The sequence below is a fragment of the Acipenser ruthenus genome, chromosome 16 (assembly GCF_902713425.1).
Source record: "Acipenser ruthenus chromosome 16, fAciRut3.2 maternal haplotype, whole genome shotgun sequence".
In the NCBI taxonomy this organism is placed as follows: Eukaryota; Metazoa; Chordata; class Actinopteri; order Acipenseriformes; family Acipenseridae; genus Acipenser; species Acipenser ruthenus.
Window position 1 is genome coordinate 10,017,654 of NC_081204.1, and position 26,398 is coordinate 10,044,051.

The 26,398-nt window shown below is 38.4% G+C and overlaps 1 protein-coding gene and 1 long non-coding RNA gene across 14 annotated transcripts in view; one reads left to right on the plus strand and one right to left on the minus strand.

The window, feature by feature from the left end:
- The first annotated feature begins 112 nt into the window (after window positions 1-112).
- On the plus strand, window positions 113-13,372 carry LOC131697727 (uncharacterized). 2 transcript variants are annotated; one of them, XR_009307463.1, is made up of 5 exons: window positions 113-246; window positions 1,256-1,329; window positions 8,313-8,674; window positions 9,628-9,827; window positions 13,055-13,372. It is a non-coding gene; the product is annotated as an uncharacterized LOC131697727 (long non-coding RNA). The 2 variants fall into 2 exon arrangements; XR_009307464.1 differs by having other exon boundaries at window positions 13,058-13,372.
- LOC117412168 (dedicator of cytokinesis protein 3-like) overlaps window positions 5,895-26,398 on the minus strand; it is a 196,665-nt gene continuing 176,161 nt past the window's right edge. For 3 of the 12 annotated variants that reach the window (XM_058988758.1, XM_058988757.1, XM_058988762.1), the window contains 27 exons: window positions 26,202-26,296; window positions 25,475-25,550; window positions 24,507-24,607; window positions 22,340-22,398; window positions 21,793-21,944; window positions 21,459-21,544; window positions 21,128-21,154; window positions 20,921-21,016; window positions 19,974-20,034; window positions 19,759-19,852; window positions 19,441-19,589; window positions 18,159-18,245; window positions 17,757-17,861; window positions 16,832-16,973; window positions 16,174-16,340; window positions 15,818-15,904; window positions 15,524-15,703; window positions 14,938-15,021; window positions 14,409-14,525; window positions 13,973-14,094; window positions 13,600-13,735; window positions 13,091-13,172; window positions 12,060-12,211; window positions 11,325-11,412; window positions 10,304-10,426; window positions 9,691-9,773; window positions 5,895-7,759 (listed from right to left, as the gene is read on the minus strand). In XM_058988758.1, the coding sequence (XP_058844741.1) occupies window positions 7,277-7,759; window positions 9,691-9,773; window positions 10,304-10,426; window positions 11,325-11,412; window positions 12,060-12,211; window positions 13,091-13,172; window positions 13,600-13,735; window positions 13,973-14,094; window positions 14,409-14,525; window positions 14,938-15,021; window positions 15,524-15,703; window positions 15,818-15,904; window positions 16,174-16,340; window positions 16,832-16,973; window positions 17,757-17,861; window positions 18,159-18,245; window positions 19,441-19,589; window positions 19,759-19,852; window positions 19,974-20,034; window positions 20,921-21,016; window positions 21,128-21,154; window positions 21,459-21,544; window positions 21,793-21,944; window positions 22,340-22,398; window positions 24,507-24,607; window positions 25,475-25,550; window positions 26,202-26,296 (3,234 nt within the window). In that variant the 3' untranslated portion in view covers window positions 5,895-7,276. The remainder of the gene's footprint in view (window positions 7,760-9,690; window positions 9,774-10,303; window positions 10,427-11,324; window positions 11,413-12,059; window positions 12,212-13,090; window positions 13,173-13,599; window positions 13,736-13,972; window positions 14,095-14,408; window positions 14,526-14,937; window positions 15,022-15,523; window positions 15,704-15,817; window positions 15,905-16,173; window positions 16,341-16,831; window positions 16,974-17,756; window positions 17,862-18,158; window positions 18,246-19,440; window positions 19,590-19,758; window positions 19,853-19,973; window positions 20,035-20,920; window positions 21,017-21,127; window positions 21,155-21,458; window positions 21,545-21,792; window positions 21,945-22,339; window positions 22,399-24,506; window positions 24,608-25,474; window positions 25,551-26,201; window positions 26,297-26,398) is intronic. The other 9 variants (XM_058988760.1, XM_058988752.1, XM_058988764.1 and 6 more) reach the window with 8 other exon arrangements.

Below are 26,398 nucleotides of genomic sequence, written 5' to 3' on the forward strand. Positions count from 1 at the left end.
AGCATTGTTGTGTTGCTAGCGAATTGATTGTGATGAAATAGTATTTTTTTTTTTTTTTTTTTACTGAGTGTTGCAATGTTAGGGTAGCTAGTTTCAGTACCTGCTAGCAGGGTGTCTGTAGCTTCCCACGTGTAAGCACTCGCTCACTTTACTTTTCCTCATGTCAGGTGTGCACTGCGTGCAACATAGAGAAGCTCATCACCATTCATTCCATTGTATTCACTGCATTTATTTCATCTAATTCAGGTATGTTAATCTACAGTTGTATTGTTGTTTATTGCATTTATGTGGCTGAGTTGCCATTATTTACAGTATAGCCGGTGGTCTTTTAATGTAATGTGTTTGACACAAAAATGTATTTATTTTTATAATCTAGAACTTTTATCTGAACGACTTATTTTATTTATAAATATATTATTATTTCTTATTGATTTATTAGGGGCAATTCCTTTTGTCATAGTTTCCTTTTAAAATGTTAAGTCTTTGCAGCAGGAATATATATTTTTCTATACACTGTAAGAATATTATTAGTTTTAAGTGTGGAGTAATGGTTAGGGCTCTGGACTCTTGACCAGAGGGTGGGGGACACTGCTGCTGTACCCTTGAGTAAGGTACTTTACCTAGATTGCTCCAGTAAAAACCCAACTGTTTAAATGGGTAACTGTATATAAAAATAATGTGATATCTTGTAACAATTGTAAGTCGCCCTGGATAAGGGCGTCTGCTAAGAAATAAATAATAATAATAATAATAATAATAATAATAAGTAATGGTCAATGAAGTAGCTGTATTATTGTGTTATCAGTTGAATCCAGCTCAGTCTGTTTTTGGCTCTACTGAGGAGAGGTGTGCACTGCGTGCAACATAGAGAAGCTCATCACCATTCATTCCATTGTATTCACTGCATTTATTTAATCTAATTCAGAATAAAAGACCAGAAACCGGCAACCAGTGTCCAGAGTCCTGTTCATTATCCATACACCAGAACACAACGCAGAATCGTAGTTAGACGGGCTACATTTGCAATATTAAAGCTGCAAATACTGCAGTTTTGTTTCACTTTATCAACTTCTTGTAAATGTCGCCAAGTAAATTTCGTTTTTTTTGGGCTATATGGAGGTAACAACCTGTGGGTTTTGATACATTTAAAAGCAATTCGACGTCACTTCTTTTGTGGGCAAACTCATCTGCAACATTGTTTTTATGCCTCGCCTATTGCAACTTTCTATCCACGGCCTTTATTTTCCTGTTTCAGTTCATTGGGAAGACGCTCCATGTCGCTTCTGCGACTGATGACACTGCATCACCAAATCCACTTCCAGATGGAAGGTAACAGTATTTATCATTATTTTTTGCCTATGAAAGCCAACAGCTCTTAAATTTGGACAAACCCTGTGAACAAAACAGCAACTTTGTTGTTGCACCTCACAAAAGTATGTTTACACTAAATTGAATTAGCACTGGGCCAAAACAAATGTAAGACCTGTTATATGTAGTACACACTTTATGTACATGGGCTGTCCCTTACACATCTTATTAATTTGATATGCAAATCAAATATATGGCCTGGGTATTCAGTAATAGCTGTATAAAAGCTGCATCTCTCTGTTGCAAGTCATTCTCAGCCATGATGGACAAGACAGCAGATATGACAGGCTTTGATTGATGGCTTTTTGGGAAGTGCGTCTGTGTAAGGCTGCACAAATTACTGATGTTTTCCAATTACAATTCTTTAGAACAGACTTACTGTACATCCCGCCCTCCCGATGGAATTAGAGACAGGAATAGTCTCGTATCTCTCCAGAATAATTACAACAGTTTGCAGTCTTGTCAGGAATAGTTGGTGTTGTCCTGATTGTTTCAGGTGGTTATACACCCTATTGTGAACTGTTATACACTCTGTTGTGTTTGTGGCAGTTATTTATATATTTTGTGAAACATCTGTTTTCCGCTGTTAAGACTATCAAAATGGAGCTGTTTGTGTACAATAAAACGACATATAACAGGGCATGTGATGCTCTTTAATGTATTACCGTCTACCAAAATACATCTGTCAAATGCCTTTTTAATTTAAAAACAAAAATCTGCATTTTATATCAGTGGATTAAACTACGTCATAAACAGAAGCAATGCATAACAAAAAGAAAATCACAACGGTAAAAAAAAAAAAAAGGGAACGGTACTGAAGTTATATAATTTAAAAAAGTAACTCTCTTATTGAGTACACATGAGAACAGGAGAACATTTTTTTTTTTTTTTTTTAACATATATTTATACACTTAACAGACTGGAACCCTGAGGTATCAACGTGATTTCCTAGCGGCATATGTTAACATACCGGGACCTGAGTCAAGGTCCCCACAGCTAATACATAATTTATTTTAAATACAGTACACTGCATCGTTTTTTTTTTGTTTTTTTTTCGGGGCTTTCGCTTTTTATATACTGTATGAAATTAGTGTTTTTGGTTACTTTCCAAAATGCTTGGGCATTTTTTTTCTGTCAAAATATGTATAGAAGTAACTTTAAAGTACATGTAGGCCTACACTTAAGTTGTACCTTCTTTCCATTACTGTCTTCCACAACAACATCCTTATAGTCAGGGACACATTCTTCTGGGGTTTTTTTGTGTGTAGGCATTTTTTTTACGTCGCCACAATTTGCAATTCTGTTTTAAATCCTCTAACTTAACTGTAAGGCAGTTAAACTGAATTTGTTGCAATTGAAACTATTCTGCTGACTATCATTAGTACAGTCCTCCGTACTAACCACAGGATCATCCCCAGTTAATATGCTGAGTTTAGTTTGTTGCAATTCACCCACAGAACTGGGTCTTTTTCAGAGAAAAGAAAATGTATCACAAAGACAAATGGAGTCAGAGTTGAGTTGATAAAACACATCTTTAATGTTAGGCATTATTAATGAATTCCACATCGCAGCAGATTAGTGAGTAGGAAAAAAAAAAAAAAAAAAACACTGTGTATTTACATCTAAAATTCACATCACAGTTTATTCATGCTAGCACAATATATACAAGAAATACCTTTATAGAACACTTGTGCAAAGAACTTTTTTCTTTTCCTGTTTTTTTTCTGTTCTTTAAACTTAGCTTGTGTTCCTGTTAAGATTTGTCTCGAACGCAAAATACACAAAAACAGCAGTGATTAGGCCTTTCAAAGTCACAAAACTGTGGAGTTACAGTTGTTGTTGTTGTTGTTGTTTTGTTTAAAAACACATTTACATCATAAAGTACAAGGCAGACAATTAATCACAATATATACATGTTTTGTCCTTTTTAAACCTTATAAATACACAGCATTCAGAAGGAATATTTACACGAAAAAAAGCCAGACAGGTAAGATGTTGATCAGGACTGCTATGATTCTGAAATGGTTTTCACAATACTAGTATTCTATATTTCCATGCATCTGAAAATATCTTGTCTAGGGGCATAGCCCCAAACAGCTAGTCCTTATTTCACAGATGCATTATGACCACCACAGTAACTGTTTTAATTGAACACTCTTATAATCAACCCCTGAATTCTTCCAATGATTTCTATTCGGTTGGCTTAGGTGGCAGTTACAAAGTCCCCCCCCCCCCCAATATCACAGACTCTACGGAACGCAGTTTTAAATACTGTCAACCCAAAAACAAAGGTGAGATTACTTATTTTGTTAACAAAGCGCAATTGAAGTTGAGATTGCTGCAACACAAACATTAGAAAAAGGAGCAGCCAGTTTATGGAGAAGTCTTAGACCAGTACCCAGCCTCACCCAAGGCGTATAGAGGCTTGTTCAAATCAATGTCTTTTTATAAAATTAGTTTAGCGACCGGGTACAAACAATGAGAATGCTTCTCCTAGCTGGCCACTTGCTAACTACAGTGTCCAGGGCAGCCTGCAGAGCATAAACTGTTTACCAAAGATGGCCACAGTTGTGTCTTTGCTCCCTAACCCTTCAATGGACTGCTGTTTCTACATATTGTTTTAGCAATACAATGGGGGAATAAATACATTTATAATAATAAAAAACTACATTATAATAGGAAAATAGGCCATTAGTGCTGAAGTAAAATTTGTGTTAAATTCTATTTAAAATATCTTTAAAATATCCAGAGCCCGACCTCAGCCTTTCTTATGGAGTTCACATACATAAAGTACCTATCTGCAGTGCAGTGTTACAGCCCCCCCTACTGTTCATTCATACATACTACAGTCAAAAATCCAAGAAGCAAGCTTGACTGTATTATGTGTTTTTATTAAAACTGTATCATCATTATCTACAGTAAGGCTACCAATAATCAGTCTGTTTTCTTAATACAGTGTTTCCTTTTAAATTAGAAAAACACTACACTAATATATGATCATTTTAGTAAGAAGTGCCAATTAAGAAAAACAATAAAATCTTCAAAATGTATATACCCTTACGGTTTAAGGGCTATTCTAAATTTGTTCAAAAAATTAAAACACATTTTGAATTTATAAACCCACACAATGTGGCATAATGGAATACTGCATCTTTAAGATGTATCCAAGCTGATCCTTTTGTTAATCATATGCTTGACTTTAACCAAAGTATGTGTCTAACATCTGTACAACTATTGTACTAAAGTGCTTCAGTATTGATTGGTACAATGGTGTTGAATGGCTGATCCATGTTCAGTTGGGCCAGTGATCTCAATTTGACAACATTATGCTTACTTGCATAGTTTGTTTTTAATGATAACAATACTGTACTGTAATACCATAAACAATTGCTTTGCTTTGGAGAATTCTGACAATTGGTAGATTGCCACCTGTTGAAATTGAACAGGACAGGATTAAAACTTTGGTTTCTTCATTCACCTCTTTTTCTTAGTTTACAGTCTGCAATGCATTTCTATTCTGGTATGTTAAAACGATTACATTTGATATTTCATATTTATTTACTTTTTTTTAAACTGGAATGACAAGTATTCAACCTGAATTAAGTTTGCTTTGTAATACTTCAAAGGCTTGGTTTATTTAATCGTTTTTACCTTGCAAACATTACTGTTATCATTTATGTTATCTTGGTGTCATTTTTCCATTTCCCACTAGATGTCAGTATTTAGCTAATGAAAAATCCCTTGGTCCAGTTAGAATATTAATGCCCTGTGTCCTAGGGTAGAGATATACTGGTAGCTTTCACTTTAGTTACATAGCATGATTTGCTGTATACAAATCTAGTCGTTGTAACCTAAAAGAGTGTGTGGCTGAAATGAAGAAACCATAATTGTTTCTAAGTACAGTGAGAACAAAATTGACTAACAGTGCCCTGGCACTTTCTGAACACTAACATTAAAAACACAAAAATGATTTCGAGAATTGTTCATAATAGTAATATAGTAATTCTCTATAGTAACTGAATGTGCATTATCTTATCTGTGGAATGGTATATAATTACCAATTTTAAAGTGGCAATCGCTAGGTTTTGGTAAATAACTTTTCAACCCCTGATCTGATCATGATTAAGCAAAGCCACTCGTACAACACGCAACTCTGACAAACTTGAGGAAGCATGACAGATAACTAGGATTGAAATGTCCATTGAAGCAGCTTAATGGTATTCAGCAGCAGGTAACAGCACTAAACATTTTCATAGATGGCAGAGATAACCCCCTCCATGGTATAAAATGGATGTTATGATGCAAAGCACAGTTAGATTCTGTCAATGTGCAATAGTAAGATTTGTTTAATGAATTGGAATTGTTTCACAGGAAAACAACCCTAAATACAGACATGTTATAAAAATTATAATTCTGTACAACCGAATGTTTTCCCAAGCCACAGCATTGTCGCGCTGGACAGGAAAACCAGATGAACTGCAGGGCAGTATTCACGTTTTCCACAAATAAAAAGCATGCTCACAGAATAATTTTTACAAAAAAAAAAGGAAATATTTATTTACGGCAGTTAGGTTGTGTTCCTTCTCTTAAATATCTGAAAAATAATGTATTCAGTAAAACATTTCCACTGAGTCTTGCTTATTATTAAGCAGTCAAAAACATAGCTTCATACATTAAATCTTGCATAAATATGAGATTCCCTTTTCCTCCTCAGTCCCAATAAGCTAGTTATAATTTTTAAATATATGCAGTTACATATTTAGTTTTTTTTTTAAATATATATATATATATATATATATATATATATATATATATATATATATATATATATATATATATATATATACATATACAGTACAGAAAACTACTGCCATACTGGATGCATAGCATTCTTTCTCCTGCTTTTAGCTCCATCACTCCAATCTCACTCAATTTAAGTGCTACGTAAGAACTTTATTTTGAATTCCATTAAGCCGTAGTAATCGGTACTGTATACCAGAACTTACACTGGATTCTAATATGTACTGGATTAATGATTTGAAATGTCTGAATATTCCAGGTGACTTGGGGCATAACCCACGTGTGACTCTGTTGCTTTAAGTGATTGTTCATAAACTGGTATGCATTTCAGTGCCGTATCTTTAGCTTTAGTTTAATATTTATACATGAGAGGAATACATACATGAGAAAGTAATCTGGAACATAAACCCTACTCAATATTTCTTTAGTTTATTTGATTTTTTTCTACTTAGGTTTTGCAGCATTAAGTCGATTGGCAAATGGGGAGATACCAAATTTAAAGTGCATTCCTCCGTTTCAAAAAAGGTATGGATTTCAGTTATACTCTCACACGGGAACAAAACTACAGTATAACCTGTATTGTAAGGTACTTTTTCAAAAGTTTATTTTACAATGTTACATTGTATTCGGAATGCCTCTCTGTCCATTCCCAGGTCAAAATGATGGAAGTGGTGTGTGTGCTGCTGTGGGGTATCTGTGTTCAAAAGCGCCTGCATTGTACTTTCTACAGTGCTGTGTGGAATTGCTTCCTGAGTATTTTGGATAACTTCCATCGACTGACAAAGTCTTGAGGAATGATGAGAATCTAAACAATACAGGAGTATAGTGCAGTATCATATAACAACCTCAATCCTGTTGTGAAAAATAAACCATTGAATCCAGCAATTTAAATAGGTCGATGGAAAACTTTATAAAAACGTATCTACTGATGTGACAATTTGTGTATATGTTTTTACAAATACATGATAGGGCTTTATAAATGACAATTAGCTTTTTCATACCTTCTATGGGTGTTTAAAATGGTAATATGTTAAAATGAAAGGAATGAAGAGCTGTCTCAGGACTGAGGAAGCCTACCCCCTCCCCACACTAACACCTTTACCCTTGCCTACTCCTCCTTGATTCCATGCTCCCATGCAACCTTAGCCTGCTCCTCCTTGCAACTCAGAAGGGGCTGGGAGATCTTGCGGGGCATGGGCCTGGGCCGCATCTCCTCCTCAGGGATGCACCCCTCCCCCCGGCCCATGTAGGGTTTGGGGGGCAGGGTGGGGGGGTCATGGTGGGGGTTGACCCCACTGGGGGCGGAGTGGCTACGGCAGGGAGGGAGCTTCATGGGCTCCAGCACATCAGGCTCAGAGATGCTGTAACGGACGGGCCGGTAGGGCGACTCCACATCCTCGTCGATGGTCCAGGAATGGCTGGGGACAGAGTCCATGGTGTCTGTGTGGATTGGCGGCTCACAGGAATGCCCGAAGTTACTCTCGCTCAGGGAGGACACGCCACTGCTGGCGCTGCCTGACAAGGTGGAGCTACTGCCGTTCAAGCCAGAATGCGGGCTGGTGGGAGAGGCAGGGATCGGGTGCAGGGGGGACTGCAAGGCAGGGAAAAAGAGAAAGAAAGAGAGGACTTTACTAACGGATGTGCAAATCCATATAAAGGGTTATTCAAAAAAGATACTCTATATTAATCCAGCATGACAGAAATACTATACTAATAGGCAACATCATACCGCAAAATGCAAATGCCAATGCCAGGCACCTCGTGTGATTCTCAAATGTAATTTGTATGTATAACAGTCAGGATGGGACAATACTGTATGGTGGTCACTTTTGTGAAAAGAAAATATGAGTGCAGGGCCACCACTCCCATGATGTGGTGGCTTTCACTAACAACATCATACAGTAATCCATAGCTCTGAATGTATATTTATAGACTTTTGAAGTACAATAAGTAAATAAAAATAATAAAATCAGCCTTGCCCCAGCCTTATTTATCCTTAAAAGAACATGTAATATAATACTGTACTTTGAAATCTAGCACATACTTGGTTTGAAATATTGTGGTGAAATATGTATTGTGAATATTTTTTTTTTTAATTTAGAGTGCCCAATTATTTTACTCCCGATTTTTCCCTCTCACTGCAGAAATTCCCCACGTAGCTCAAAAGAACTGAAGGTTCAGTGGGTGTCCTCCAATCGCATGACCAAGCCAGTTTCCTCTTTTACACCGAGGAACTGGAGCGTGGTTGTCAGTGAGCTACCACCCTCTTGAGGACAAAGGCCAGCCCTGCAAGTGTCTACCTGAGCTCACTAGGCGTCTGGCCTGTAGGGTCCGCTGTAGTACGATGAGGAGAAACAATTCCTGCTGGTTTTGCCTCCCTAACCCATGGGAGCGCCAGAGCTAATGTGGCACTCCCTCTGGGATCCCCAGTGCAGACCGGTGACTTCACACAGCCAGGACGTGAACCTGTGTTCCCCTGCATACCACATAGCTGTGCTTTTACCAGGTGAGCCACTCAGGGACCCCCCAGTATTGTGAATATAAAATAAGGCTTATCTGTATTGATTTTATTTTTACTTCAGTAAAAGCAAGCAGGTCGGTCTTTTCTGAGACTGAAAATATAATTTGCTTAAGTAGTTAACACTTTATACCCCACAGAGCTGCTGTACACCATCATGTATTGATTTATCACAACAGATCCAGTTTTATCACCCATGTACTTGTGAAGGAGTTTTGTTTTGAATAGCCCATTAAGCTCTTTAAACAGAATACTGTATTCTCTAAGATTAATAAGTTGTAATTATCAACTATTCTTGGTTTTCTACAAACATTTCTGGGGTATAAAGGGTAAAAGACCTTTTTGAAAAATATATGGCAAAGTACCATATAAAGATAAAACTGCCACCCTATGTTTGATTATTAAAAACACAAAGATTTACTTAGGTTTAAGTATCTGTATTTCATCCTATGGCTTCACCTAGGTAAATCTTCATATCTTATGATCAAACATGGAATAACTTTTTTGCCATACTTACTGATTACTGAAATTTCTAATCAATCAATGCTGATATGACCACGCTATTAGCAAGCCCAATAACAAAATAGATGACAGTTTTTTTTGCGGACCTAAGTAAACCAAAATAGGAAGAAAAAAACAACAACAAAAGACAAAAACTATGACAAAGACATGTAACACCAAACAGATGGGTGGTATAAACTTTCAAAGACATTTTCCTCTTTGCTTGAAACATTTCAATATTAATTCTGTAGGTTCCTGTCTAGTATGAAAAACTGCTTCTCTAAATAAAAGGCTATTGCTGTGAAGAGAAGCTTTTTCTTTTAAACCATCAACATTAAGCTATCTCTGTTTTGTACTTGATCTGTAGATGGATGTTTTTTTTTTATTTCATTGTCTGTGTTTCTTTGCCTGTACCTCTTTCTGTCTGACTGTTTCTAAAGCAGGTAACTGTAAAAGCGGACAATGTGGATAACATATGGGAGTCACAGCACGAGATAGGGTACCTTTCTCAAAGAGCGCGCAGGGAGAGCTGGAGGGAGGTCGCTGATCTGGTGGTGGAAAGCATCAAAGTGCATCGAAAAGTGCCCTAAGGGAAACACAGCAGGACAAAACAAGGATTGGAAAACACAAACTAACATTGGTGGGTGTTTCATTTACTTTTTTATGGGACTGGGATTGCTTTCAGCTGCAAGACAGCAAGCTTAGGATCTGAGAAAGCAACAACAGCGCAGGATAACTCCTTTACTGTCATGGCAATGGTGAACACACAACTCGGAGCTACGACACAATAGTTTCAGTGCAGAGAATCAAATACAGAAAGTATACATTGGATTTATTTTAAATATAAAAGGCAAATGCATACTGGACACTTCAAAAAGCAAAATTCAATACAAATGTCCCCTTTCACAGAAACAAAAGTTGTTCACTGGTTAGATTATTGTCTACAGGCAGAGAACTTTGGCTTCTTGCTCATTTTACTGGTATGTATGCACCTGCAAAACAACTTACTCCCAAAGCCAATACTCAAGCTAAACATACATTATGTAGTTTTATCCTTTCCATTTAGATACAGCAGCAGAAAAACAAAGCTGTCTTTGTAAGTCACTGGTTCCTTACCATGGGGTATGGTTCGAGGTGGTACTGGTGGGACCATTATACTTCCAACATGTGCAGACAGGAATGGCATCGTTTCTCGGGTTCCACTGTCGAGGCTCCAGCTGCTGGGAGCTGTAGGGACTGCTAGAAAAATAACAGCTAATAAAACAGTGAACTTCACTGCAGTACAACACTTGGTCCCCTGGAGATGAAAAACAAATATCCTCTATGGACCAGCCTTTTAGGCTTAATAATCCAGCAGGGTACATTTTCTACAGAAGCGTTACATTTTAAATTTTTAGTATACAGTAATCCGTCTCGTATCTGCCCGTCACATATCCACCCTAGCCATTTATCCTCCATGATCAACCTCTTCAGCAACATTAGTTTATTATTGAACAGAGAAGATTAGTTCAGATATTGTAGATCGTACCAAAAAGTGTTCGTACACGGTATTGTATGGGATTCGTGTGCTGCCATTGCTGGTAGTGTCACGTGAGCTGTTCAGTTTGTTAATACGTAAATAAATCCTGTTCACCTGCAGGACGTATCAACTTCAACCTTGACCTCCTGCCTGTCACTCAGCAGTGAATGCACGCACCCACACGGCAGACAGCTACCCCGTCACAAACACTAATACCCTGTATCTTTCTAAACAAGGGTTTTAGGGGAGCACCCTAATAAAAGCTGAATCTCAAAACAATAACTGTGTGAATATAGTAATTGTTACAGCTGTGTAATTCATTCATCCACCTTTTTACATATCCACCCTTACTCTGGTCCCACCGCAGTCGGATATGCGACAGATTACTGTACTTGCAAGTGGACCCTGACCCTCAAAAAAAGCAAATGCTGTTGCTGTGTTGCTTGTACTGTAGGTGGTATGTGCACAGCAAGCAATCTCATCACAATCTTTCTCTATCACTGTTTAGTACAGCTCACAAGCATGAACTTTTGCAGGGGTGCACTGTTAAGAGAAGCAAGGATCTTCTACAATCTAGGGAACACAAAGAAACTACAGGAAATAAAAGTAAAGATGTACCTTTTTCTACAACTGAAAGGTTTGGATCGCTGCAGGGTTTGCAGGGGCCAATTACCTGCTGGATCAGGGCCCGCTGGAAATTGGTTGGCTGAAAAAAATAAAGTGGACGGGCTAAGCAGATAACCAATTGTGCAGAACTACAGTACATCCTGTGCGAGGTGCTGGTAACATCCTCGATTAGGTTTGCACAATAAAATATAAGACTCCTTTAGCATCAATGACTTATGAAATCCAGGCTGTCATTTTGGAAAAATGCAGGCTGGCAGATATTAGCTGGGAGAATAGACAAGGAGTGAGGCATGTGACCAATTTGTGTATTTTATATCCTTTTACAGATTGTACTTTCTAAAAGGATGTGTGTCAATTAGGGCTGGAATTTACCCCCAAAATAATGAAATAAAGTGTAAATATCCTCACAATATGAACTATAAAGCTAGTATACATAGACCATATGATTTTTGGTTTGAGGTCTGACACAATATTTCATGTATGTGGGTAGTTTCATTTAGATTCAAAATCCACAGCTGTAAAGGGTTTGTTATTTATTTATGTGGTACCCAACTTAAACTTTCAGATTGTTCATAGGGTTTAGTTCACTCATGATGCACTAGTTCCCAATTTCTGCTTAACCTACTCGGAGCATTCTTGGAAACAAAATGATTCACCTCAATAAGTTCAATACATTATTTCAAATAAATAACTAAATAGATAAATACAAAAATGAGTATATCTCACAATCAGGTGCTGGGTTTGGCTGTTGCCAGCCCCTACCTGTCCATTCTCGGTCATTGCTGGGTACATGGCACTGCTGGGCCGATCGCGGTGGGGTGGCAGCAGCATGATCATCTCTCTGTTGTGCCGGTATTTGTCTGGCAGTGAAGGGGAACCTGATCAGGGTGCCCAGATAAAACACAGATTAGATATTGATTCTATGAGTCTGAATAGTATATTACAGGAGAATGAACTTGCTGAATTACTTTCCCTATAAATGATCTGTAAAATATTAACACAATTACCATATACATAGCGCGCTTCGTTTTTGGTTTTTATTTTTGATCATGTGATGTCTCCTTTTTTTGAGCCGACTCATCAGTAATTCCCTGTAGAAAAATGACCCTATGTGGCATTCAATTAAACTCTTGGAAAAGCTTTGATTGTGAAACAAGTTCACTTCAGTTTTTTCTCCCATAACTTGATTGTGACTATGATTGTTTCATTAATAACGTAAAAAAAAAAAAAAAAAAGGCAAGCTCCTTATTTTTTATCTAAACTGAATGCAAACACAGAGTGAATTTAAATTAATTAAGTTGGAACTAAGAGGAAACTATTATTTGCAAAACAGGTTATACCATTTTTTGCAACAAGTTGTTAAGATTTTAAATCCAGGAAAAGCAATTTGTGTTCAGTTTGAATTAAAAATAAGGAGCTGCTTTTTTTTTGTTACATTACAATGAAACAGAATCATAGTCTCATTCAAGTTATGGGAGAAAAAACAAAAAAAATGGTCTTGTTTCACAATCAACGCTTTTCCAAGAGTTTAATTAAGAAACGGAGGTCGACTCAATATATCTTTTAAAGGGACATCACGTGACCAAAAATAACAACCAAAAACTAAGAGCTAAATATACAATAAGACATTACTTGAACAATATCATAGTCACTTTTTACTTTACTACACTGCTGACATGTAAAATGCATTTCAATTACTGATGGTTTGAGCATCTCTTTAGCAGTAAATTAGATCTGGAGGTGTTCTGGATTCCTACCTCTTGCACTGGAAGGGGCGGAGTTGATCATCTGTGATGGTGCAGAGTGGGTGGAGCTCAGGCTGGAGGAAGAGGGGCTTGCCTGGTTAACGAAGAAACATGGCAGATTCACGGACTATTTTACTGTTTACATTAGAACCAATTGATATATTTGTTTGTTTTTGAGTACCATATGTAATACAGTAATTAATAAGAGTTCTGCGTACTTCACATTTTCTCATGATGAGTTATTATTAATAGACACTTTTTATTTCAAAATAAAATATAACCCATAATGGGCAATACCATAGTCCCATAGTCATAAAATGTAACGCTTCTGTTTTCCCCCCCAAAAATGTATCTTAAGGACCATTACATTAAAAACATTTTAAAACTACAAAGCTTCACGGTGCACATAAAAAGGCAGCCCTCTGAAGTAGTTATTATTTAAATCAGAGTAGAAGTAACTAGAAAGGTCCTCTGGCTGTTGTATGCCAGTCAAGCATCAGATCTACACTAATATTCAATACCTGCATGCGGTAGATATCCTCAGAGGTTTCCCCCACCAGCCCGTCAGTCAGGATGACGAGGTTCCCGGTCTCACTGGAGGTGTGTGAGGAGAGGGACGAGGAGGAGTGTCGAATTGATCCCAGCAGGTTCAGTGGGCTAGACATGAAAAAAACAATTTGAACTGCATACTGGTGTAGAAAAAGTTATGGCAGACTGGATTACTAATGTCTCTTTCTTTCTGGGATCAAATGTGTTATGTATTGTGTTTCATATTGTAATCTATAAAAGAGCACAGGAATTTGGCGTACTGACGAGAGCAATTGCATTATTGCCATTTATTCAACTACACCTCAGAATGGAAAATTGACATGCAATTTGGGTGGGCAGACTCACCTGTGTCTGTGGACCAGTTTGATGCTCTCGGGACTCAAAGGGCTGTGGGACGCCAGAATACTGCCCCGTGGCGTGCTTGCTCCTGAACAGGCTGGACTGATCTTCTCCAAGCCAGGGAGACCCTGCAGGGAGACACAGAAACTCTCTTGTTAGCATTACTGATTGGACTGCACTGAACTGTCCAATGTGGCTTTATGATGGTATACTGGTTATGTACTTTACAAAGACTCCTTTCTATAACTCACGACTATTAAAGCGCAATCAAGGTTAGTTAAACTGCTGCTTACAAGCTTCATGATGATATTACAATAAATACCTGCACTGCTTTTGACTACATAATAAGCCTATTGAATCAGCACACAATCCCATCAACCCCAGCCAGAAATTCAAATCTAGGAATTGAAGACCACATGTTTGTCATTTACTGATAACTCACATGACAAAGGCTGCTTCTCATCATCTGGAACTGATCAATCAGCTTCTTGTGTAAGGGACGCATTTCTGGATGCACCAGTTTCTCATGCACTGCCAGCCCCACACCCAGGATATGCACCTATAAAAACAGAACTCTCATGTAAATTCGTGGTCAGTTTGTACATAAGCAGTTCTACATTTCGATTAAATTGCTTCATTAGTTACTGGGGTTTTTTTTTCTTCTCATGGGCCATCTTATAATTTTGTGAGATTGCCTTAATCAGTAATGCATGAGAGCACGTTTACAAGATTTCAATACACTGACAGTGGTATGACACTTTCTTTACTTTTCAAATTCTAAAAAACATTTTAGTGAACTGATGCATTATAATATAGAGTGTGACATATTTCCAGAATATCTATTTTTCACCTATAATAGGATTTTAAAATTGTAGTTTTATGCTGCCACAGCAGGGGGAAATATCATTGTACTTCTCTAACGATGAAAGGGTAAAGGGAAGGAGATTGGAAAAACAATCAAAAATAATGACCTGCTCCTGCATGAGCTCTTTGAGTTGTGTGATTTTCTCTGCATCTTCAGGGTGACTGGTTATGTAGTCCTTATCGAAAAAAGCCTGAAATAGAATAAAAGAAGAGGAGTGAAGATTCAATCCTTTTATAACGTCACCAAAGTGTAGCTATTTTTCTCCTTCAGGCTGTAGTAAACACTTTGAAATGATGCCCCTAATGCTTCTGTCGGAAAAGCCATAGGCTGATAAAATTATTATTTTACAATTCTATGAAAAATAAATCTGAAAGCAGTTTGGGGTACCAAATCAACATTTTTAGCTAACTGTTGACCTTCAATTCAAGGCACAGGTGTATTTACATTAGTTACATTCTAAATCATCACTGTGACTAATGCCCTGCCACTCTCACAACTGCTTTACAGAGACACCTACCCTTCTTCGAACAGTAAATTCAAGATTTTCAGCAAGTAATTAACCAAAGCTTGTTCTTTTAAATAATATGCCATAGGAAAAAAAACCCCAGCAAAACAGGACAGCTCTGTAGGTCATCAGAGCTTTCCTTTAATGTGTCATCGGTGCCAATAGCCTGTCCTTGCCCTTGTTTTACCTCTTGGTAGCGGGCAATGCCCCCATTGACAGCTGCATCGATCATCCCGTTCAGGCACATGCTGAGCAGGTTGATGTTGCCGTGCAGCTGCTTGTGCTGGTACTGGCAGATCAGGGTCCGCAGCTCGTGGTTTTTATTCTCCACAACATAGATGCCGTTCTCCAAAGGGCTCACCTCCACCTGTAACAAGATCCCACAATAATACCTTTTTTTCTTTCATTTTATTTGAAATATTCAGGGTAGCATTTCGATCATTTAGGTTATGTTTTGACATTACGTGTTCAATCCACTCACCACTTCTCTCTTTTCCACTTCAAACCAGCGGGAGATGCCAGGTAGCGGGCGGGTCAGGATCAGGGTAGTTCTCTCAATCCAGAGACTCTGAAAACACAACAGATCTCATTTCTAAAGTGACACCAACCTAATACAGGACTATAATGCCTTTTATATCCGTGTTAATTTTAACATTAGATGGCATACATTTTAGACATAAATGACAAACAGTACAACTGTATACAGTATATTGTGCAATTAGAAGCGATTCAATTTGGCATTTAAATGGATAAAAAAAACAGTTGAGACATGCATGTCTTGTTGAAAATGGCCCCTGTTAATTGTGTAAATCAATATAAAAGTGTAAGTTGCCTGACCTTAAACTCGTTGTCCCTGTCTTTGGGTCCCTTGTGGAAAGGTCTGTCGTAGCGAAACCTGTGGACGTTGTTGATGCGGTAGAAGCTCTTGATGCGCTCGGGGACCCGGTCCATCTGCAGCACGTCCGCATTCTCTGAGATCGGGGTGACTGCGTAGATCTGCAGATCTGTATCTCACAGTCAAGGAAGCAAAGACACCAAACGTGCTGCACCACAGTGGTGATCAAGGACAGCCTGAAGGAAGAGACACACACCAAGGACCTGCTTTTCAAAACTTAGTGGGTGATCCGGTGTGTACAAAAATTTTACATTTAAAATCTGAGTCATCACTTGCAGTTGAGTTTCCTAATACCTTGTCTGGGTTCTTCGGGTCATGTAGGAAAATGTTCCTTTCTCTTTATCTATTTTAATTTGCAAGTTTGTTCTGCACTCTAGGCTCCAAACTTGTATGACCTTAAATCTAAGGTTGTATGGAGACGCAAACTCCCCCAAAAATGTGAAACTAGTACAACCAGTGCCAGGTAAAAGGTTTGAACTGAAGAAATTGAACACATGGAGCAATTATAACCCATTCTCAAATCAGTAATCCCCTGTAGAAAAATGACCCTATGTGGCAAGATCACAGCATCCACTGTCGGTGTTGCGCAGTGAAGGATACATTGTGCATCACACTGCAGGATGGTCTCGTCAGGTTGGTTGGGATGCTGCATGGCAATGGCTTGTGGGAACTCTCCCAACATTCTCTGCTGAAAGGCTTCCAGCCTCTCATAGTCATGGCCCCTGCAGACAAACTCCTTGTTCTGTAGTGAGGAAATGGAGAGACTGCAGTTAATCCAGTGTGCACATTGGGTGGATGAGCTGACAAACACGGGAATAGGCACTATTCTGCCAAACTGAGAACTGACAAAAAGCTTCACCTATTCCTGTTAGGATGCAGCCATTTATGGAAAAATAGTAGTTTAACATACCAGATCTATTCTTGCCTGTTCTTAACAGTACTGCTAATCGTTAATTTAGTATTCTAAGCATCCCTGACTATTGCTTGCAGCTTGTGCTGAGAGTCTGGTTCTGGTGGGGGGGGACTTAGGTCAGCCAGGGTGTCTTTGGTTCACCATGCACCAGCGACCCCTTTAGACTGGCCAGGCACCTGCGGGTTTTTCTGTAAGCTGCCCAGAGCTGCGTTGTCCTCCGACGCTGTAGCTCTGGGCTGGCTTCATGGCAGCCCTGCAGAGTGAAAAAAAGCGGTCGGCTGATGGCACACGCTTCGGAGGACAGCGTGTGTTCGTGTTCGTCTTCGCCGCTCCTGAGTCATCGCAGGGGTGGTAGTGGTGGGCTGAGCCTAAATACAATTGAGCATTTCAAATTGGGGAAAAAAACAGGGTAAAAATAATTGGCGACTACTATATTAAAAAACGAAAAAAGATGTAATTCCATTAAAGGGAGCCCATTAAGATGAGAACATTTGTCACTGGTTTGTTAGCCCACGTAATGAGGTGAGCTCTATGACTGACTTTCAGTTTGATAGATTTAAATGGATATCAAAACAGTTGAGACATGCCTTAAAATATAAGCACTGGTCTCACCCTCAGGAAGAATGGAAATTTCCTGCCGTAAAAGCCGACCCTGAAAAACTCGGGTTCAAGACGCTGCTGTTCCATGATGTTGTCATAATACGCTGCCTCCATTTTCTGTACATTTGAATGGGGTGGGGGGAATACAGAAGCAATATCTCATTAACTACAGAATTACACAATCAGCATTAATATTATTGTACACCCCCTCCTGGGAGGGAGAGGGTATGTAATCTGGATGACATGTAAATTACTGTTGCTTTACCAACTCTATAATAGTACACTACAGGCTCAAAATGATGGGAAGATTTATGGCTTATGAAATTGCTTGTAATTTATGAAAACTACACAACCTAGATACATTTTTGGTGCCTATGATGAGACTACTAGCTCATTTGGCTCCTTTTCACCTACCCGAATCCAGCTGAGACTCTGATAGTCATACAAAGCTTCGTACTGGCTGGCAAGCTCCCGGCAAAGGGGGATCCCATATTCCCAACACTGAGAGGAACAAGAGTGACACAGATGGGGAAAGTTAAGCCAATGTTACTGTACGTAGAGACATGTCTCCGCTCTGTCTTTTTTAGCATAATTATCATCCATGTAAGCTGTACTAAAGGAGACACGGTAGACAAGAATGTTGTTCACTCACCACTACAATGTTTTCTTTTTTTTTTTTAATCATTTGAGTGTTCCAGTTACCTACTTTGAGAACCTTATTTTGTGACTGAGACCTGAAAGAACTTGAAGGCCTGCAGCTGTTTCTAGAGGGGGAAAGGCAAGAACTCGGGTTCCTTTATCACATAAATCCAGAGCTCACTCAGTTGTGATTCCTTGCTTCAGCAATTTTAGCAGCTTCATCTGATAAATCCATCAACAAATCAATTGCTTTCTCTTAAATTTCATTTTCTGTATTATTATTATTTTTTTCTATCAGGCTGTTCATGTCTCACACAACTGGCGTATAACATTTCAAATTTCTCGCTCTTCAACGGAACAGTTTTCTTGGTTGAAAGATAAGCTGATGAAAGACACATTATCCAAATCTTTCCTATTGCACTAATTGCCTTTCATGCTTCTCTTATCAGTTTTTTAAATGACAAAAAAGCACAAAAAGCCCAGATGCCAAGTTAGTATTTTAAATGATAAATGCAAAGATAAATGGAAATTCGTTTCTGCTGCTTTTGCATGCAGCTTGAAAAAAAAAAAAGCTACTTTTTAATAATTTATGCTGAAGTACATTTTAGTGCTAATGGCTTCTATGTGATGAGTGCTACTCAACATATGTTATTATGCCTTTGAAATCTGGGTGTGTTTAAATAGGGTCCAGACAGCTAGTACATGTAGCAGTGACATTTTTAAAACACATTTTATAATGGAGTGAAAATGGTTTGTAAGATGTGGGGCTGACCTTTTTTTTGATTTTGTGATGCATATATACATCAATGGCATGCATCTGCGTCTAATTTATTACATTTTCCGGTGACTTGGTCCTGAACGGTTATCTCACCTAGTGTCACTTTTGGATCTTCCAGTCCAGATCGTATTATTAAATATAATCTAGCAGGATGAGAAACTGGTTGGTTCAAGGCATACGTGAGTGAGTCCAGCTGCTCTAACCAGTCTATCAAGAAGTCCTTACTTCTCACATTCAGAGATGGTTCATCACATCCCGTTTTGCCAGCTGGTACTGTACCTTGCCCTTGTTGAAGTAGTGGATGACTTTGCGGCACAGGCCTTCCTTCCGCTGCCACTCACTTTGGGTCGGGTAGTGCAGAAACTCCCTGAGTGGCCTATCCTCCCAGTGCAGCAGCTCCCAGTACAGCAGCAGGGTGAACGCAGCCTCTGTACAACATACCACAGGTAAGAGAACATGTATTGTGTCTGGCCCTTTTACTCTAGACTGTCAGCATTAAGTAGCTTTGATAGCAATGCCACTTCACCACAGAAGTAGACTATGTTGGTGGTATATACAAGCTACACATGATTTCTATTGTATTGTCTACTCTTTTACCTGTGTAATTCTCGGCCTGCAAGTGCATGTCACACAGCTTATGGATGTAGCGGATATACATCTCCTCCTTGTTGATTTCTGATTTATAGAAGTTCTGAAAGCAAATATACAGGAAGTTAACACAAACTGATTCACACAGCTCTGGATGAAGTCCAGTTGAGCGCCTTGTGCAGGCAAAACACAATTCCAGAATTCAAAGCAATTAAACGCCTTACCAGCAGGTTGACGGTACACCCAATCTTCTTATTCTCGGTCTCATCTCCTTTCATACAGTCTCTGTTAAATAAAAAAAAAAGTGGTTGATATTGTCTTACTTTGAATACTTGTTACTGCATGTTAAATGTCAAATGTTTTTAAAACTAACCCTCTAAAAAGGAACATTTAATAATCTTTAGCTTTACTTTTTTCCTGAAAGGAATTAAAACTAGAAATACATTTTGTTATGTAAAGGACACCTGTTAATGTATCATTAAGAGAGTTCATCTTTTTAGAAAAAAGTGGTTACAATATTTCTTTGTAGTTTTTCTTTCAGAGTCGGTGGAGGTGACAGGTATGACTGATTTCCTGCGGATTGCTGGGTTTATAGGGAGCTTAAAGTCCAGAATTTTATCACTATGTTCGATTTAGTAATGGAGGTAAACACTTTTAAATTCTGTCTTCTCTCAAAAAAACTCCAAGTTGACATGGCCTGAGTTTTGTTTTTATTATTTGAAACTTGGTAAAAATTAGATTTTTCAATGTCATGCTACCATGGTTGTATCCTTTCTGTTTGTGTTATTTATAGTGATGTAAAAAAAATAAATAAAAATAGGACTCACTGTAGGTGTGCCCATATGACAGGGACTTCCCAACGTGTGGACCTGGAATCTTCTTTAATTGTGATTGGGTGTAACTCATGAGTCAAAGGAACTCTCAAATTCCAATGCACAGAGTTTCAGCAGAGGTTTCATTACATTGAACCACTAGCAACTATTGTTTGAAAGAGTATTTTTTAAATAATTTTTACATTTAAAAAAGCATCTAAACTTGCAGTTCCCTTCCTAATGCCTTTGTGACTTCAGACTGGACAAGGAATGCAAACTAAAGGTAACTTGTGACCCCTCTCTTTCTCATAATAAAAGCGGATGTATATGGACTAAGATGTGCCCCTTCGTTTACCCACCTGTAGTCAAGGAGACGCTCCATGAGCCTCGTTACCGAGGTAACAAAAGAGATGCCGGTTTCCCGCCAGGTTTCTTGTTCGATTTTCTCCAGCAGACTGTTAAAGTCATAAAAGAAATAAATAAATATAAATAATCAGACTCCAGGGTGCAAACCACCAGAGTTCTGCACAGACTCAAAACAGGCTGATAGAGTGGCATTTTCTTACCTAGGATAGGGCCCAAAGAGCTGGGTTCTATTCCACGCAGCAGAAAGCAAAGCAAAGACAGAAGTTATCAAAGCAGAAGCAGGAAACAAGTTAAAACCATCCTTACGACAGATATAGAGGAAATGAAACACCCCCATACTTTGTGTTAGTAGGCTCAACATGCTGTCAGATGTTAATGTGATGGATGAATCCAAGCTATATTTGTCCAGCATTAGATTTTTCTCTCCATGAAACGTGCGTTAATTTTACTAAGGGAGATATATGAAAAACTGCTTTAAAACAGCATACAGTTCTTCTAAAGACTGCCCAGACTTGGGACTATTATATTTACAGCAGACTGAAGAGCTCTCGGTAATTCTCGTCTCCCTTTCCCTCCGACACGAGGCTGTCCAGCTTATCGATTAACTCTGCCTCCACCTGAAATGATAGGGGGACAAAACACACAAAACAGTTTCTGAAATATGGAGAGTTTGTTGAAACAAATGCAACCACAAAGCAGTTAATTTTTTGTTCGGCGATACCAGTAATCAAAGGTGGCTAAGAGAATCACTGAACATGCTGTAGTGTTTTTCACTGGTGCCCCCATTGCTGGGGTACTTTTCAGTTACTGACAATAGGGTTTATCTAGAAGAAATGGCGTGGGTTCATTTCAACACGCTACTCACTTGTTTAAAGTTGCCATTCTTCCTCTGCTCCCAGTCCATCATGTCATGAAAGATGGGGATCATGATGTTTCGTACTTCGTTCTGCGGCACCAGCGTCACCCCCAGGAATGGGCCGATCATCCCGGGAATGAAGTGGATTTTATTTTCCCCTGCTAGGACAAATAAAGATACCTGCTTAATAATTTTAGGGTTTTCGTTATTTACATTAAACTACCAAGAATGTAAAACCCTTACAAAGATGCGAAATAAGCCTTGCATTTATAAGTGTATGTCTTCACTCAGATACAATTAACAATACATTGGATAGTGAGATCATTTCAATTGCAGTGGGTCTAAGAAAGTGGCCGGTGAGTGTACAATATCAATGCTTTGAAAACATGATGCATTATAATTCTTATAACTAATGCATTCAATTTATGATGCCAATAATCTCCTAAATCTGTAGATGGGGCTGTTGCAGATCTTTATTATATGTTCCAGCTAGTATATAAGTGAAGCACAGCTGGAACAAGCAGCTAGGACGGTGTGTGTTTAAACTGTGTCTTACCAAGGTTCTGCCACATGCCGAAGAGTTCATAAGCCATCATCACTCGCATGTCTCCATACCTGGCAGGGGAGAATAAAAACAGATTAACAGAGCCTCTGCATTTTTCATGAAAATGATATTGTACACTATAGTTCTTTCAAAAATCTAAAAGCACTAGACTAAAATACTTTATTTTATTTATACAAAAAAGAACAGAGATTCTAAGAGTAGAATGTCAGTTACTGCCCACACTTTGCTGTTTTCTACTACAGCTCTCAATCATAATTACACTTTCTGTAGCTTGTACTTGCTTTTACTCTTAAAGGTTACTGTAGTCACATGTTTTTGTAATTACTCTTGTTTGAAATCGTTCTTATCAAATTATTGTACTGACTACGTGCTCTTAATGGAATTTACTCTTATAACCAAATATTTGTAAGTTTAACTGCTCTTAGTCGTAATCACTCAAACTTAATTATTTACTGTAATTTTTATTTTCTCTCATTTGAACATTTCTCTCATTTTGCTATTATCTGTAATATGATGCTTTGTAATGTGATACTTTGTGACAACTAAGTCGCCCTGGATAAGGGTGTCTGCTAAGAAATATAATAATAACAACAATAACAATAATAACACTACTACTACTACTACTACTACTATTACTACTACTACTACTAATAATAATAATAATGTCATTCAGAATTGCTTACAATTTCTAACACAGATTTGATCAAATTACTTGTTCCTTTCCCATGTTAGAGACAGAGATGCTTGACTCTGGTTCAGAGCCTGCAAGGCAGAGCAGGGATTCAAACATGTGACCTTGTTGTGCTCCAAGGCCAACACGCTCACAGAGCACTGTGATTCCTATGGTTGTTGCACTGCATTCATTAGTTAGCTCTAGAGTCCCAAAAGGGTTACTTCCTGTATCACCCATTAATTACACGCTGCCATTAGCTCCTGGCCTGCACTCTGAATGTATAAACCAGCCAGCTAATGTAGTGAACAATAGTGTACTGTAATATAACCTGGCATCCCATTTTAAGCTTTGTGTTATATAACCCATACACTCAAAGGGCTCAAAGCTGCAGGCTGTTACCCCATACAGAACAAATGCCCATGGGACTTGGGACGACTCTTCCATTCATTTTAATTGTGTTTGCTTGGATCTTTTGGAAATGGATACTCAGATCCAAGCCATTTCTTTTTTATATCACCCTTTAGTAATTTTGTTTCTTGGACAGGTTTATGCATTTCTATTATTACTATTTCTATAAATGTTTAATGGAAAGTTACTGGTGTCACTGGGCTTGACCTTGTAGTGTCAATTCCAGATTACATTTAAAAAAGCATCTAAACTTGCAGTTTCCTTCCTAGACTTCAGACTGGACAAGGAATGCAAACTAAAGGTAACTTGTGACCCCTCTCTTTCTCATAATAAAAGCGGATGCATATGGACCAAGATGTGCCTCTGAGTGCTATACAAAATGAAAATATAAATACAGTAATAAATGTACAATGGTACATTATTCAGGCATTATTGTTTCCGGTATCTTTTTGTGTTATCATCTTTCACAAGACTTAATTTGGCTAAAAAGCTATATAAGTCATATACTGAAGCTTATGCAGTTGGGAAGAAATTCAAATGTTTAGGTGAGTTTAAGAATTAGGGACCTAGGGGTGAGATACAGTGGAATGAGTCAAGCATTTCTGGACTTTTCTTAAACAGGAAACTACCATGAAAACCATCTCAGGTAAGAAGAAAATAGATGATCAGACAGGAGAAACACACCAGCAGTTGAACACCTGCCTATTTCAATCAGTCCTACTGTAGACAGGAATATTCATCTAGGATGATTGGGATAGCTTCTTCCAAAATCACTGGCAGGACCCACAGAACCTCACCTGAGCTGACACAATCCACAGATCTCATTAAGAATTTGAGACATCCTGGACATCTTGGATGACTGCATGAAGCCTTCCCAACACCATTATATAGAGGAAAGGAGCACCATACCGTTGTCCACAAAGCCTTGGCTATGTGTCGATTAATACATGCTGTCAATGTCTTGATGAATACAGGCAGTTCTCAGAATGAAACGAGGCCCAACATGCTAATGAGTGATGGGCCTTTATTTATTATCTTATTATCAAAAAAAATAAACTATGCAACAAGCAGCCTTACTTGTCCAGTATCTTCTTCCTCTTGGAAGGAGTTAGGGTCTCCAGCTGCAGGCTGGGCTGGTTAATGTACAGAACGGCCAGGCTGAAGTAGGAATTCCAAACCTGCGGTCAGCAATGAAGGAACATCAACAGCAGATACAGAGCAACCTGACCACTTTCAGGAGACACAGCTGCAATGATATTCCCTTAAAACCACCAGGCTTTTTCATTGAGGGGATGTTATCATTCTTAATGGCAATCATAAAGACAGCACAGGTTGTTTAATAACATGGTGCAATATGCTATTTGGGACAGTGATTAAATGGTTTCCCCGGGGTATTGTTCAAGACATTTATCCTTGTTTAATGAAAGCCAAAAGCAACTTTCGATCTTTGTAGATAACCCCCGCTCCCCCCTTCCGGAACACAAACATCCTTCAGCCCTAGTTTAATTCTCTCCACAATGATGTCAACTGCTGCTTGTCACCCTGACCCTCAAGCAAGGCAAGACAAGTGTTACACAAAGTAAAACAGCCATTTGGGTGTTTTTTAGTCTGATCCCCATCTAATCTTGCATCATATTTCTACAATAAGTGGTGATCTGTTTGGTAAATCTACATATATCTGTTCAACAAGGATTTACAGGGCTCAACATAATGGTGTGGCACTGCAGCTTCTCCTTTCAGAGCTTTTGAGATTAAAGTTGTGTTCCCTTATATAGTATGCCACAATTGCATCTTTACCAGATTTCAACATGTCTGTTGGTTCTGTTATCAACAGTGGGATACTTCTCTCTGAGCAGAATCAAGAACGCATTGCTAGGGTTGCTAAAAGTGTGTAACGCCAAACCTATCGAAGTGGGAGAAGAGACGGTGGTATGGAGGAACCACAGACATCAAGAAACAGAAAAAGGTAAAGAATGTGAGATTGTACCCAAGATTTTATTTTTCATATAAAACATGTAAACTAAATATTTGGAAATGTTGCCCACCTTGAAATCAAAGTCTGCCTCTGTGAAGTTCTTATGGAGGGCTGGGGATAGATACTGGGCAGTAGTGACAATGATGCTGGAACAGGGAAAAATCAACAAACAAAAAGTGAGGGAGCAGAAAAAGTCTGAATGACTTATCAAAGTTGAGTGACTCCTGTACATTTCATTTTGTTATTTTGGAGTTTTTTCTTTCTCATCAAATAATCAACAGTAGCCTTGAGCCTGTAAGGTTATATTTCTCCCTGAATAAATAAAGTGCTATAGATTGAAACTGAAATATATAATTAGGTGACCCTGTGGGATAACAAGGTCTGTGTTCCTGTCGCAGAACAACTGAACACAAAAGTAGCATTGCCAAGGAAAGATCACCTCACCCCGAGGCTAAAGACTAATATGAAATGGAATTACAAGTCTGATTTATGTTGATACAGCACTCAAAAAGTCATGACAAGGAGAGGTAGAATAATTTGATGTGCAGTGTACTTCACATTAAATGTCACAACAAAGTGCTGAGGTTAAACAGTGAGTCTAATGTAGTAAGCATCTCATTTTGTTGCATAAGAAAACATGCATATTTTCAATCTTCAATCTGTTCCTCATTAAAAGGGATTCGAAATCAGTCCCATTTGTTTCCACTGACAGAAGACTGAGATCAAACCAGTTTTAATTTGGACTCCCAGTTCAGGATTATGGGTCACTTCAACTCATTATTAAAATGGGTGCTTACTTGCTGGTGAGGAGCCGCATCACCATCCAGTCACGAGGGAATATGCTCAACTTCATTAAATTACGGAATACACAGAAGATCTTCAACAGAAATTCCTCAAAACAAAGAAATAGTGAAAAAAAAATCAATCTATGAATCTAGGAATAGTAAATCAATATACAATAATAAACAGGCTCCAGGAATATTGTGTCATGGAG